The following is a 16,027-nucleotide window of genomic DNA, read 5'->3' on the forward strand; positions in this document are numbered from 1 at the left end:
GGAGTCCCCGCTGCATTATATATCTATAATCTCTTTTTTATAATAAATAATCAAAAACTTTATTTATCCTCCCTGTATGAACATTCTTGGAGTCCTTGAAGTGTCATCATGTTGAAGTTACTCATGTGATGTGATGTGATTATAATGGTCCAGCTGGTGTGCAGCCATCATATTAGAGGTGCTTTCTTCTTCTGATTTAATAAACTTTTTCTGTGATGTCACATTTACAGTGGTTGCAACAACTGCACCTACAAGGACCCTGAAAAACTGGTGCACAGCCTACAGAGTCTAATAAGTGTCACCACTGTAACCACTGCACAAATGCAATACACTTACTTTCTAACAGGAATCTGCAATCAGCCATTCCTTAAACTAAATCCTAACTTTATCTCCGGGAAGATTAAAAGAACAAAAACATGTAAAAAAAAAAAAGTAATAACAACAACAATATTAATAACAATAACATTTGAAATAATAATATAATATAACTAGTACTACTACTAATAATAATGACAATAACAACAAAATTATAATAATAATAACGTCAAAAATACCAGTAATAATACTACTAATAATAAATATAACCATAACAACATAAACAACAACATTACTTCTACTAATAATAAAGATAAACAAATATATTTAGAACAATAATAATGATAATAATAATAATAAAACTGTTACTTATTTATTTCTGCAGTGTTAAACTCACCTTATTTGCGCCACCAGGAAGCTTTCTTTGCTTTGTTCCTCTGAATCTCAGCTCGAGGTGAGACTTGTGCAGCAGAGGTGGCTGGAGTCCCAGGGACCACATGTTGATCCATGAGACCCTTTCGTGCACTCACACTGGAAACACAACGATAACAGAGAAGATCAGTCTGCTGTAATGCGCTCAAACTGCACTCAGTGCCTCAAGAAAGTCATCTGAACCGACTGCATGAAGCTGTGGACTCCACAGAGGGAAGAAATCTACAACTTACACAGTGTTACGAAATAAATATATATTCTTACTGCTTATTTTCTATTTATATTGTTTTATAGAGGCCAGTGTAGGAAAACGCCACTTTGAATTATATAGTGTGTAAAAGGTCACAGAGTCCTGACAGGAAACTCTGCACGCTTTGTGTAGAGAACAGGAAGCGGTGCAGACAGAAAAGTGAAACTAGGCAGAGTGCACTGCAGAGTTGTTTTGAACGAAACTATGCGTGACTATGTGTGACGTATGACTGATTATGTTATGCTCGTTTTAGCTTGTGATGATTCAGACCTGTGGATGCTGGCTAGCGTCTGCAGCTCTCCTTTTCCGGGAATGTAGAATAAAGATGATTTTGTGAGCTTTGACCACACTGAGTTGGTGAAAGAACTTAAAAGAAGCGGATTTGATAACAGTAAAAACGGATTCAGCTCAAATATTCAGACAAATATTTACTTTCAAACGAGAAAACTGTGCATGCATGTTTATGTGTGTATTTATAAATGTACACATCAACATAATTTTCATCACAGTAAAAATGTGACACAAAGCAAAGATCTTACTTTTTCAGTGGGGCCTTCCCCTCTTCAACACCCACTACAACCTCCTTTATTATAGGATTCAAATAAATCAAAGAGCATGTGATTAAATAAGAACTGAAGAAGAAAAAACATGACATATCAGGCTGTCCCTTTCTCCTTCTTAGAGTCCAGCAAAACATGTTTGCACTGGTTGCTGTTTGAGAAAATAATCTGTATAACTTGTAAAGTTTTTACAAGACACTTCTCCTTCTCTTTGCAATCTCCAACTCTGGTTTGCAAAAGTCTGAAAGTGTGTGAACTTACAGTCCTCTAAATGTGACACCTACAGAATGTGTTTGAGTTAGCAGGTAAGGCTAAAACAGCTAAATCAAACATAAACATGGTTACCATAGTTATAATAATAAACTTTATAATGTGTTGCTAACATTTTGCTTGTTGTGATGATTCAAATTTGTTCAGTAAACTTCATCAAAATGAACACGTGTCGACAGAGGCATATATTTGGATCTCACATCTTCTTATTAAATGAAGCTATTGTCAAAAAAACCTGAAATCTGGGACTTACCCAAACTAATAATTCATATATTACTTCCACTTACTAATTTAATTAATAGGTTTGTTTCAAATTATTACGTAAAATAAAAAAACCACAATGCACATATGCAAATAACAGTAGCCAGCTGCTGCCACAAGATGACAGCAAACTAAAGGTTCACAGAGAGATTTCTTTACTTTGGGACATTTAATCAATGTGTATTATTACACTTGATTAAATGTTAGAGGATATAGATGAAGCACGAGAGGAGAATGTATGAAAGATTTTGTTGAAATGTCCTGGAGCTGTATGTGAGGCATTCAGGGAACATCGGTCATTTATGTGGAGAGAAATCTGTCTCAAAAGTGTTACAAATAAATACAGTATGATCAACAAATATAAACTAAGATTTAAAAAATATGTGCAGTGATTGATGCGCTCTCAGGCATGTGCTTCAATCCACACACAAATACAAAACATTCTGACCAGACGTACAACTGTTTCACAAACTCTATAAAGCATTCACACTCCAATGGATGCATCAGAAAGAAACTTGGGATTATGATCTTATCCAAGGATATTTCGCCTGCAGACTGGAGCAGCCAGGGATCAAACCAGAAAACTTTCTGATCAAAAGCTGACTTGTGCTAAATCCTGAACGGCAGCCACCCCATTTTAGCCATCCAAGATTAAATGGCACATTCTTTAATTACAGAGTTAGGGGTTGTTACATGGAACTCAAAAGAAATGTTGAACCCATCTCGTGTCCTGTGTCTTCTAAAGCTGTCTGTACTTTTACCTCCAAAGTTCATCAGCAAACAGTTTGCAGGCCTTTAATTATCAGGCTGTACTCAAGCACTTGAATTCAACCTAAAAGCTGTACTGTCATACAGAACCGGGTACCCTCCGCGGAAACTATAGCTAATGTCACAACTGGATCTGATGAGACAGCTATGATTTCTGGACTCAAAGTAAATAATCCTGAATCAATTTATACAACATCAGTTTGTTTGTTTTGCTTTCATAACAAATAGTTTGAGCCATATACAAATACAGAAGTGACAAATGGAAACATATTTACAATCCAAAGTCAGACTAACGGTTTTCAGTAGCACAGTCTTTTATTTACAGTCTGCTTCTCCTGGTGATAAACCTCTATCACATGTTTGGATTAAAAATTAGGCCTATATAGCTGCTTGTTCCATCTTAAGCAATATTTAAAAAATACTAAATTCTTCATTGATTTGAGCTGTGGGGTTTGCTATACACTGGCAGAAAATTGTAGAGTAAATGATGAAAACAAAGAAACCAAATAACAAGATCCTTGAATTCCATCTTTTTCATTAACAGAAACTCCAACAAATTTGTGGCCAATTGATGATGTTTGGGACATGAACAGTCCAGTCCAGCAGGTGGCGGTAATGCGCCTTAAAGCTTTAACCGCCCAAAAAATCCAAAAGAAGAAGAAGAAGAAGCTGAGTTCCCGCTTTATGGCGTTTTTCTCTTAGTTTATTGTCAAGACTGATTTAAAGGTAAGCACCGAGCTAACTGATCCGAGTTTAGTTCATCTTGAGTTTAGCTCCTGAATGAGTCTTTCTGTTGCTCTCCTCGGTGTCTCTTCTCAAGTTTTGTGAATCAGTTGAAAAAAATTCTGACTAAATTGACTCAAGTTGCTTTAAACTAATTTACAGAAAGATATCAGAAAAATAATTTTATTAGAAGAAAGCTTTTAAATTAGCTCATTGTAATCAGAGTTTCTGTTATTTTATTAGCCTGTTATTAAGCGCTACTTAGCATCTCTGTGGCACCTGCACAGTTTATGAATGCAGCCTGCTAACCAAGCTAGCTAGCGCCACCCTTCATCCATATATGGTCACTTCCGGCTCCAAAAGACCCAACATGTTGGCGTTAAAAGTGCTATAATGAAATACATTTATGAGAAACGTAAAAATAAATGTATTCCAGGCTAAAACACAGCTGCCTTTGTCTTATCAGCGCAAAGTTGTGTCGGCCCACAGGGCATTTGATTGTAAAAACTGGCCTCACTCTGAGAGGCCTGTTATTAGAATCATTTCAAAGACTATTTGATATATTCTGATCAGTATTCAGTAAATGAGCCCAATTATCTGTTAGCAAAATAATAAGGATTGGCCAGAGATACCAGAGATGCATTTTTAAAAACAAATACAGCCTCGAACCCTAAGAGGGGATCTGTGTTCTAATTTTATCACATTTAAAAGTACTGCAGATTTTTTAAAGCTCCAAACAAAACTGAAATGGAGGAACAAAGATATATAGAATAGCAGTAGCGGTTTTAGATACGGGCGACACGGGCGGTTGCCCGGGGCGGCATCATGGTGGGGGCGGCATCACGGCTCGTTCTCATGCTGCCCCGACATCATGCCAGCGCATATTGGGAATGGCATTGGTTTTCTATCGCCCATTTGCTGGGAGTAAGGGCACCCTCCGTTTGCGAGGTGCGCCTGCTGCTTGCGGCACAGGGAGGAGAGGGCGGGGCGGCGGGGGATTCTCTAGCTGGCTGGAGCAGCAAAAATGACCAACTTGCAAAATAAAACAAATTACAAACAAACCAACAAACACAAAAACACCAGACATTATGATACAGACTTATCATTTGCACCGATGTTTTTTCAAAATTGAAAAATGAATTATGATGTCTGTTTAGTAGCCGTTTGCATACAACGTTTGCATACAATGCATACTCTGTCTCTCTCTTCGTGTGTGTGTGTGTGTGTGAGGGGGGGGGGGGGGGGGGGCAGAGGGGGTGTTTGCCCAGGGTGCCAAACAGGCTAGGACCGCCACTGTAGAATCGAATAGTCTTTTATTGTCTTTGTACATATTCAGCTAAATCATGGGTGCTCCACACCAACTGTGCATGGAATATAAGAGGAGTATATACAAAGAGGAGAAAGGCACACATTAGAGGACAGAATGCTTGAAAGTAGTACAGTGGACTTGATACAAGTAGAGAATCAGTGTGACTGAGTGATGAGGGTTACTCAGATCATGGCTCAGATTTCTACACCCACTCAGATGGGATAATCTTCCACGGCACACCTGATCATTTCTCATGGCACACGTATATATGCCGCGGCACAGTGGTTGGGAAACACTGTACTCTCCATTGTAATCCATTGATTGTTCTGTTCTCGTTCTTGGCCAGGGCTTTTTTTTAAAGAGGAATTGCTCTCCTGGTACTGGTGTGCCATACTGCTTGGTATCAGTGCTCAAACCTTTTGTGTTTGTTTCAAACAAGTTGTCCACCCAAGGAAGCTAAAATTTGTTCTTTGTGTTGTCAGATGAACATATGAGACACTTTGACTCTTCAGTGCAGTGTGGAGCTTAACAAAGTTCTGTTTTCTGTCCCAGCTGATCAGCAGGAGGAGAAGAGTCTGACGGAGCAGCAGAGGAACACTTAAGCTACTTGGACTCAGCTCAGCCACTGCAGAGAAAACAATGAGCTCAACACAGAAGGTGACAGATACTAGTGTTAAGAAATACTCCATTAAAAGCTGAAGTACTGATATATATTTTTTGCTAAACTAACTGAACCTTGTGCTATATTATTGTAATGTAATAATCACGGGGAAAAGGGTCACAGCTCACAATCATTTCTATTGAAAGCTCCAGTCGATTTTCTTAATGTACAGGCTGTGATCAGCTGACCTGCTGCTCTCTGTGGAACTCAAGGCACACTTTAGGTCGCGGGCCAAACAAGATAAACATTTATTGAACACACTAAAACAATGTTTTTTAAACATAGATATGAATAAAAACAGACAGGAATATTATTCCAGAATAAATAAACTTAAAAAATCAACTTTAACTTTAAATGTTTTGATCTTCATAAAAATATATCCTGTCGAAATTATGCAAGTTAGAAATGTGAACATGCTGCCAAAAACCCAGAAAAAATAAATGAAAACATACACAAGGTTGGAGCTGCATGTAGACAGAGCTGGGGCATTGCTGCAGGAATGGAACTAATAAACTGTGCGGGCCATTCAGTGTCGTACTTTGCCTTGAGTGTATCATTACACTGCAGCTCCATCTGAATCTGCACAGGTGCAGTTTCCACGTAAAGAAGAAGCTTGAAATTCTCTTTTTGTGCTTCACAGTCACCAAAGCGCCGTGCGAACTCAGTGCGCTCAGTTTATCAGCAAAGTGCGCCGACTTGGTCAACAATCATTTTATTCCATACAATTCAACACTTTTGAGCATAAACCATCTGGAGGGGAGATGAGCGCGGGAGGGTGTCCGCCTGATCTCAAAGTGTCTGAGCGTTTCTCACATTCTTATAGCTTCAGCCCCCCTCCACCTAGTCATAAACTGACAGATTTCCTTGCTGACCTCAGAAACTCTTATTGAGAACTTTTTCCCAACTTAGCCAATGGACCTCTCTATGATAAGGAATGTCAGCAAACTCTGAATCTATTTCTCACATAAAAGGATGAAATTGACGGTGATTTAAACCTTTCAGCTCAGATAAAATTTACGGTTTGCGTTACATGCTCCATTTTGAGGACTTTACCACATAGCCTGGTGTATGATGCAGGATTGGATTTCATATTTAGGCTCCACTCAATTTGATCTTTGATGCCCACAGTGATGCAATAACTCCCCTCAAATGCCTTAAACCAGAAGTAACAAGCCTGTTTTGAAAATCTAAGGAGTAGAAAATACAAATATATAATTTTTTTAATGTAGCTGTGAATTCATCCAGATGTCAGCAGATGTTTCATGAGTTGTCCTGGCTGATTTCCATTCTCTACACTGACAGTACACTGTCTTTATATTAGACACTATTAGGGATGGGTATCGTTTAGGTTTTATCCGATACCGGTGCCAAACCGGTACTTTTGAAACGGTGCCGGTGCTTAAACGGTGCTCAAACTGGTGCTTAAAGAATGGAGAACACAAAATTGGTCCAAAAACCTCTCATGTTCAGCTGTCTTTTTTGTAAAAAGATAACAATGTTAGCCTTTTCTGCAGCTATAGGGCATATATGGTATCACTCTTGGCTGGAAGCAGTGCTTAAACAATGGAAAAAACACAAACTTTGTCCAAAAACCTCTCATGTTTAGCTGTTTTCCACTTTTTCTTTGGTCATTTTAGCCTTTTTGGCCAGGGTTAAGGGAGTATCAAACCAGAAGACAGCCGCATGTAGCTATGATGATGTTTGCTAGTTCACCTTATATGCATTAATGTAATAACGTGATTTACTCAACGTAAATTACACATGAACAACATTAAGCTACTCACGCAGAGAAGAACGGCTGCTGCCATCATCATCCGTCATCATTTCTGCTACACTGGCAGGGCTAGGGGCCAGGACTTTCCTCTTCGGGTTCATGTTGCTAACTCCGGGTCCGATAACAGGCAACCCACCCGCAGTAGATGTGCACGGTGTGAGGTCTCGCAGCAAGCTATTAAATATGGCGCATTTCTCGGCTTATAAAAAAAAAACCGCTATGCGTCGGCAGGTGTGTCATTGGATTTGAGTTGTTACCTCCTTTGACAGTATCAGCTTAAAGCACTTGTTGCAGGCTGCTGAGTTTGCATATTTTGCTGTGAAGTACAGCCAGACTTTTGACCGCTTCGCCTTGGGCATTTTTAATCTGTAGCTCTGCTCTAAAAGAACGTACGTACCTGGACCCGCCTACTATCCTCGGAAACGTAAAATGATTGGCTAGAATCTAAAGTGTATCACAGCTCAGGGGAAAAAAAGCACCGGAATGTGCGCTGCTTTTCGGTCTGGTTACTACCGTTTATGTCAGAACCGGTGCCATCATGGCACCGGATACCGGTACCCATCCCTAGACACTATACTGTTGGTATGTGGGTGGAGCTCAGTGAATGAATGTCAGCATCATGAGCTTAAGTTTAAGTTAATCTCTGCTACACTTTATGTAACCTAACTCTGACATGAGCACCACAGTCACTGTGCACTCGTTACACACTGTTCTTTACTTTAAATCCATCACATTACATTAAACTTGCCTGCTTATCCTGCACTAACTTGCAGAGGATTTTACTGCAGTCTTTAAATCACATTGTGAGACATTGTGAGACAAACTGCACACAACAGTTTGTGTGTTTGCTGATGTTTGTTGGGCTGATAGAATCGCTGGATTCGAAATTACCTGCCACATAAAAAATATTACTCCATTTATTCTCACTTGTCTTCTGTATTGTTAACTAGATGTTGAAATACTCCGACCGCAACTTATCAGCACCTGCAGTCGTTCAGATTCTGTGCCAGAAAACATAAACGCTGGCCCATTTTAACCCCTGATTATGGGACACAGTTTTCTGTTACATTTGATTTATTATTATCGAATAAATTAGACAATTATAGAAATATATAATAGGAAACAGCAACAGGAAAAATACAAAAGTACAGACCTGGTAAACATTTATTACTATTCTGAGTGTTAGCATTAATATTTGTGTACAAGCAGGAGAGATGGGCATGATTTTAGAGTGTTTAAACAATGATTAATTATCTTTAACACCAGGTTGGATGTAATGTAGGTGGGGAAAAGAGACCTTTAAGGTGTTTGGTGCCACACTCCACCTTCAGGTTTAAAACTAGTGTTAATGGAGGGAGTTTGAAGCTTCTGTTTGTTTAATGACTGCATTTCACTCACTGCCTCTGTTTGTATCTCTGTCACTGCAGGACCAACATAGACCGAGAAGTCAGAGCTCTCAGGAGGCCGACAAACCTCACAGAAGAAAGAGAGAAAAAAAATACACCTGTGACGAGTGTGGGAAGGATTTTACCTGGAAGTTTAAACTAAAACAACATCAGCTCATCCACACTGGAGAGAGACCGTTCAGCTGTGACTTGTGTGGAAAGTCGTTTTCCTGGAAGAATGCCCTGAAAAGACACCAAGTCGTCCACAGTGGAGTTAAAGCTTACAGCTGTGATCAGTGTGGCAGAGCTTTTACTCGAAGTAGCCACTTACAGAGACATCTAGTTACCCACTCTGGAATTAAGGCATACAGCTGTGACATCTGTGGAAAAACTTTCAGCCAGCTATGGAGCCGAAATATACACCTACGCATTCACTCCGGAGAAGATGTGTACTGGTGTGATCAGTGTGGCAAATACTTTAGAACAGATGCACACTTACAAAGCCACATGTTTACCCACAGTGAGGAGAGACCTTATCAATGTGACCTGTGTGAGAAGACTTTTAAAGCTCCACAGTACCTGAGAAAACACCAACAGAGCCACACCAGAATGAGACTCTACAAGTGCAGTTACTGTGAGGTATGTATTTTTATTTTATTCTTGTAAGTTCAGTCTGACTGTTTGGAACAAGTCTGCTCATTAAATTGTTTTAGCATGTTAGCACTTTTACTGCACCAAAGAGTAGCTCTGAGCCATTATTCAGATTTTCATTTCACTTATGATTTTTGTTTACACGATCATGAGAAACTGAAAATGCTGAAAATTGATATGTTGCTGTTATTTAATCTTCAGGCAGCTTCGTGGTATATCATGGTGTTATTATTTCTGCATAAATGGCCTTTGGTTTACAGCGGCTCATTCCTCTGTCAGGTGTAAATAGAATAAAATAAAACATAAATTAAGTACAAAACCAAACCATTCAGTAATCTTCTCTTATGTATAACAAAGTTGTATCGTTACGTAATGGTATTGCAGTATTGTAGTCGTAGTATCATTGCTTCCTTATAGCTTTAGTACTTTTAAACATTAGTGTTAAAATACCCATTTAATGTTATAATTACAGTGTCGTTGGGGGTAATAGTGTTTTTCTTGTATCACGTCAGCTGAGTGTTATAACTGCACAATTACAGTGTTATAAATACAGTATTAAATCAGTCTTATTTCAGTGTTATAGTAGTTTAGCATGGGTACCTTAAAAACAGTAGTGTGGTATAGGGCTGGGCGATATATCGAGTTTTTAAAAAATATCGATATATTTTTATACGAGATATAAGATGTGACAATATCCTTTATATCGATATAGTCTATGTTACGTTATAATTATAGTTGTGGAGCCACAAGTTTGCCTCTCTTTCGTCCACTTTTGTCTTTACGCAACTTTACTCGACCTCGCCTCTCTCCTTCACTGAACACAACTCACCCTCCTCCCCCATCGCTTCACCTGCAGGCAACGACAAGATGAACACAGCAAATCTCCATTAACGAGTTACTGCGCATCGCCCCGTGCGTGGGGCTGGACAGCGTCAACGTGTTAACGAGCTAACCATGATAACGAGCTAACCATGCTAACGAGCTAACCATGCTAACGCCATGCAGCCCAGAGGGGCTGCACGGCCTAAAATCCTTTCATTCTCTCAAAAGTTGACAGCGCGCCTTTTGTATGAATTCTGGTTGTGCTTGATCACCGCGAACCGATTTTATGTGGTACACAGCGCTCAGCAATCTGTCAAAAAATGTTTTAGTACGACTTTGGTAAGCTACGGAGCTGCACCGCTTGATGGATTGTCGGATCCATTATGGCTACCGAGGAGCCTCGCGGAGTGATACGTACTGTGCTTCAACATAATAGTGCCATATTGTGTGTATAAGGACTAGGGCTGCATGATTTTGCATAAAATGAGAATCACGATTTTTTTGCTTAGAATTGAGATCACGATTCTCTCACGATTTTCTTTTCCAGTATAAATATTTATTGTGCTTATTAACTGCACATCAACTTCGTAACAGTTGAGACTGAACATAAAAACAATAAATAAACATAAAAACAACAAATGTCTCACATTTTGTTGTTGCCGCAAAATGTTGTACTGCTTGAAATTCCGTCTCCACCGTTGCTCGACACTGCGTGTATAGAGCAGGTAGTGCAACAATAGAAAAATAGTTGCGGGACGGCACTGTGTAGCGTTTGTCTAGGGTGTTGATCATTTTCCTAAATCCCTCGTTTTGCACAGTGTTGATGGGAGCCATATCTCTGGTCAGGTGATAAGTAATAGCCTCCGTAATTTCTTTGTGCCTGCGGAAGTTCGACGTGTATAGGGAAGCACTGTATAAGGTTCCTGTTATTGATGTTTGGGTGGTTGACCGGGACGGATTTTCTCCAGTCACTTTCTCGTCATCCCTGACGTGCTCTCCGTTGTATTTTCCCTGTCAATTTTAGCATCACACGGCACAGCTTCTGTATCACGTGGTATAAGGCTCCGCCCTCGCGCTTGTTTTCATGCAGATTACATCCCGGATCAAAATGCGGTACAATCTTTTTCTTTTTTCTTTTTTTTTAAATCGTTGTCATTTGGAAATGAGATCGCACATAAGTATGAATTGAGATCGCGATTTTCTAATTTTAATCGTGCAGCCCTAATAAGGACCATAAATGGCACCTGTTAAGAGAAATGGTTACGAAATGGATTTCAAACTCCAGTCACGCAGTAGAAGTTGGGAACAGAGCAGCTGTGACATCTGTCTATGTTATTATGCTCAGCGTCTTTTAGTTTACATTTTGACTGCACAATTGTGAGCTCTTTGTTATGCACAAAAACAACATAGTTTTCTTTTATTTATGGAGCATTATTATTTAATAAATGCTCATAATTTATTTTTGAGTAATTTTTTTCATGTACACCTATGCTGTATGTTCATAAAAGTGCCTGTGTGACATCTGGGACACAGCTTTGACTAAGAACTCTCTTTTTGTTCTTACTTTATGGCTTCAAAAAAATATTGAGGTATATATCTTATATCGATATATATATCCAGCTAAAAAATATCGAGATATGAATTTTGGGTCATATCACGCAGCCCTAGTATGGTAGTACTTAGGTATAAGTCAGATGTTACTTTAATATTAAATAAGTATTCCTGTAGTATTATGGTGGTAGTATTGTAGTTATTGTAGCCCAGTAAACTGAGTGTGTTAACTGAAACAGTAAAATGTAATTGGACGTCTGCAGAGATATTTCAGGCAACTTTCAGGATAAAAGTGTCGAAGGACTGACTTACACTGTCTTTGTGTCTTTGTTTAGAAGCAGAGCGACACAGATGGATCCACTTCTCAACCCTGTCATCGCTGTGGTGGTGGGAAAGACTTTCGTTGTGACATCTGTGGAAAAACTTTCAGTCAGCAAGCCAGCCTGAAAATACATCAACGTAAACACACTGGAGACAAACTGAAAGACTGCAAAGAATGTGGGAGAAGCTTCCCCACATCAAGTGACTTAAAACGACATGAACTCTTTCACAGTGGGGTCAAAAAGCACCTCTGTGATCAGTGTGGGTCATCCTTCACCACTGCAAGTCACCTTAAAACACACAAACGAGTCCACACAGGAGAGAAACCATACAAGTGCAGACACTGTGACAAAATCTTCTCACGTTCAAGTAATCGCAATGAGCATGAACGTACACACATGGAAGGAAACTACAGCTGTGAGCAGTGTGACAAGAGCTTCAGTAATCTCAGTTCATACTCTGCACACAAACGATCCCACGTTACTAATAAACTGTTTCACTGTTACCAATGTGCCAAAACATTCACTTCATTATCTGCTCTGTGCAAACATCAGCGTGATCACGCAGGGCTGAAATCGTTCCCATCACAGGACGACAGTGAATCTGAAGAGAGAGAAACATCCTCTTCTGGTTTCAGAGTCCAACTTAAAACCCTGGAGATCAGGCTCCACAGAGTTCAGATCGGCTCTCCTTAAAGATCTAATGAGGCTATGAATCAAAATGTTCCTGTAGTTCAATGTTAATCTTTATAAATTGTTCTTCTGTAGTGTTTGTGTTCAGTGGTTACGTTTTTTTTCAGTGGTTGGATGAAAAATCAGTTTCCTGTTCTCAAGTTTTTATTGAATGTATTTTATTAAAGTTCTTAAATAAAGTTAAAAAAAAATGTTAAATAAAGAATTGGTTTAACGACAAAGATTTTGAGCCATGATGTCATTTCCTGTATTTCAGAGTAAAGACTGAAGTAACAAATGGAAACATGTTTACAGTCATGGAATAAACACTGATGGGTCATCTGTAGGAAGTACTATTGCTGACCTGACAGATTCGACCTTGTTTACAGAGAAAGAAAGGAACTGATTACATGTGTCAGCAGAGGCTTTCAGGGTTGTTTAGAGTAGAGCTGATAGTCTTAAAGAGAACATGGGGATTATGACAATTTACAACAATGATCTGAGAAAAACATCTGTTTCTCTCATTTTCACTGTATTCTGATCAAATTTCCAACATTCTTTTAACATTTCAAACGAAACCTGCCAATTGTCTTTCTTCCACTTTCACTCTGCTCTTCTACACTGACGCCTGACCCTCACAGGGTTTAGGGTCTGAGTACAGGTTTCCTGGAACTGCAAAAGCAGCTCATCTGGGGTGGATCCAGTAAGTAATCTTAAGGTCGGTAAAGATTTTCTTTTTAAAAGTGGAGGAGAAGAGAGCAGCGGCGAGGTGGAGCGCGAGCTTTAAACTCATGCACAAGAGAAACTGTCACGGACCCGGTTCCTGGGACTCGGGGTCCGTGAACGGTGTGAACCTTTTATTGTTATTGTTATCATTATTATTGCGTGTATGTTTGCTGCACTGTGCTCTTGTGTTCCATGCTGGTGTGTGTGTGTGTGTGTACGTGTGTCTGCGGGTGTGGCTGGAGGATGAAGGACAGCCACCTGCAGGCCTGATGGGTGTGGCCCTGCCAGCTGCTGGTCACGCCTAGGTTCCCACACACCTGCTTCTGATCAGGCTCGTCGGGGGAGCTACTTAACAGAGCAATGGAGCTTCCTCCGGCGCAGGATCGTTGAGTTAGACTCCATGTCAGTGTCGCAAGTACTGTTAAGTGTATGCCTGCTGGAGTGGTGCCATAACGGCTGCGTCTGTTGGTTTTTCCTCAGGAGAGCGGAACACGGGACTGCAGGACGCACGGGGTGTGCGTAGGCACAGGAGCAGAGAGCACGGAATACCAGCACTTGGGAGAAGGCACGACACGGAGTTGAGGGAACACTCGGGAGACTTATTGTGTGGTGTATATTTACCCCCACTGTAAATAAATGCACTGTTAATTGCACTAAGTCCAGCGTTTGGGTCCTTTCTCTAACATTCCCCACGGCTTGCCCTGGCAAACCGTGACAGAAACAGGTTTGTGATGAGAGAACACTGAATCCCACATTTCCAAATATAAAACAGATAAACCATATGATAACACCAGGTCAAGAGTGACTGATGAACACTGAGAAAACCTCCAAACATCAAATCAATTTGAGCTTAAACAGAAACACATTAAAGGTAATCTTGTTTTTTATATTAATCACCAGAGGTTGTCGCATAAAAAGAGACGACGTCTGTCAAAGTCAGGGGTTAAAAGTGGGACGGTGTTTTTGTTTTGCTAACTCTCCACGACACTCTAAACTTCAGGCTGCTCATCTACAGTCAGCCTCCTCCATTGCCCCTTGATGCCCACTCACACTAGTCAGCTTCTACGACAGGTGGGTGGGTTAACTGCAGTTATTCTAGTTTTGCATTTTCATTTTTTTTTTCATTTTTTCATTTGTTTTTAATTTAGTTTAGTTTCACTTACTTTCTATTGTGAGTTTATGTATTTCAGTTTAGTTTAGAGAGCAAGAGAGTAATAATAACTAACTGAGGAAATAAAAGTAAAACCCTTCAAAGTGCTGCAGAGAAAGAAAAGATTTCACTCTTGTCAGTCACCTTAAATGATAAAAACTGGACTTCACCACAGGCTCTAACTTGGCTGTCCAATTTAAAATCACTTAAAACCAAGGTCAGTAATAACAGGTTAAAGACAAACTTCCAGGTGTCCCAAACATAAACATCCAGGCCCATGTGAGGAGGACTCACAAGGACCACTAGGTCCAAACACCAACACCTCTGTTTTCTTATCATTAGAATTTAAGAAGTTTAAAGCCAACTAAGCTTTAATGTCATCTAGACATGTCAAGAGAGGTTTTATGGAGAGTCCATCCTTCTGCTTTAGCGGCAAATAAATTTGACAGTCATCAGTGGAACAATGAAAAGAGATCCCATGCCTTTTAAGGATGAAACCCAAAGGCAATATATACAGTACAAGCCCTACAATTGACACCTTTGGGACGCCACATGACAGAGAAGCAGACGATGATTTGGAACCGAGAAGCTGACAGAGAAAGTTCTGTTTGCCAAATAAGACTAAACCAATTAAGTGCAGTGCCACCAGTAACCACTAGATCATTTAATCAAGATAATAGGATGTTTTGGTCTACTGTGTCAAAGGCAGAAGTCAGGTCAATCAAGACCAGAACAACGTGGTTACCAGAACCACATGCCAGGAGGATGTTATTAAAGACCCCTAAGAATGCAGATTCTGTGCTATAAAGGGTTTTAAACTGGATTCTGGATTTATCAGAAAATCAGTTCAGTTAGATCTGTTTCAGGGTGGCTGAGTGGTCTGAGGTGCTGTGTTTAGTGCTCACTGTCCCCTGGAGGTGTGGGTTTGAAACCCACTTCTAGCAGTTTCTGCTTCTTTTTTTTCTCGGTGTTCACATCTCCTCATTCCTGAAATGGTCTGCTCACATTCACGTCCAGTCCAAAAAGGCTAGGCAAGCGCCTGTACCGTCTCCAACAACTCAGGAAGTCAGCAGGTTTTTCAAGTGGTCCTCAGAACTTTCTATTCAGGCGCTGTGGAGAGCATCCTCACACAGAACATCACTTCCTGGTGTGGGAATAACTGTGTCCAGGATTGAAAAGCAGAGTGATCCGTGCGTCAGAACGCTGCTGTGTTACAAATGCAAATACAGTATGATCCACAAATATAACTTCCCTACAGGACATTTACACCAGGAGATGTTGGTCCAGAGCATCTCTGTCACGGTTCTGGGTGATGTTGACCCAGCTTTCTGTTTCTCATGTTTTGGTGTTTTTCTAGATTATGATTTATGATTTGATTTATCAGTGATACTGTTTTGATTATGATTATTATTTAGTAGGTTTTGGTC

At 40.0% G+C, this 16,027-nt stretch overlaps 1 protein-coding gene across 2 annotated transcripts; it reads left to right on the plus strand.

Moving 5' to 3' along the window:
* Positions 1 to 5,455: 5,455 nt before the first annotated feature.
* LOC148101259 (uncharacterized) lies at positions 5,456 to 12,966 on the plus strand. Of its 2 annotated transcripts, XM_087845965.1 has the most exons (3): positions 5,456 to 5,545; positions 8,751 to 9,347; positions 12,068 to 12,966. In XM_087845965.1, the coding sequence occupies exons 1-3, from the start codon at positions 5,528 to 5,530 to the stop codon at positions 12,746 to 12,748; spliced, it is 1,296 nt and encodes a 431-aa protein (XP_087702091.1). In that variant the 5' UTR covers positions 5,456 to 5,527; the 3' UTR covers positions 12,749 to 12,966. The 2 variants fall into 2 exon arrangements, with proteins under 2 accessions (XP_087702091.1, XP_087702090.1); XM_087845964.1 differs by lacking the exon at positions 5,456 to 5,545 and having other exon boundaries at positions 8,703 to 9,347.
* The last annotated feature ends 3,061 nt before the right edge of the window (positions 12,967 to 16,027 follow it).

This window comes from Neolamprologus brichardi, chromosome 9 (genome assembly GCF_056152115.1).
Source record: "Neolamprologus brichardi isolate AB-2024 chromosome 9, ASM5615211v1, whole genome shotgun sequence".
NCBI classification, from domain to species: domain Eukaryota; kingdom Metazoa; phylum Chordata; class Actinopteri; order Cichliformes; family Cichlidae; genus Neolamprologus; species Neolamprologus brichardi.

Excerpts from the sequence above, each read along its gene's own strand:
- LOC148101259 (XM_087845964.1), top strand. The coding sequence starts at position 8,703 with ATGACTGCATTTCACTCACTGCCTCTGTTTGTATCTCTGTCACTGCAG. Across the intron at positions 9,348-12,067 it reads ACAAGTGCAGTTACTGTGAG|AAGCAGAGCGACACAGATGG; the intron begins GTATGTATTTTT and ends GTCTTTGTTTAG.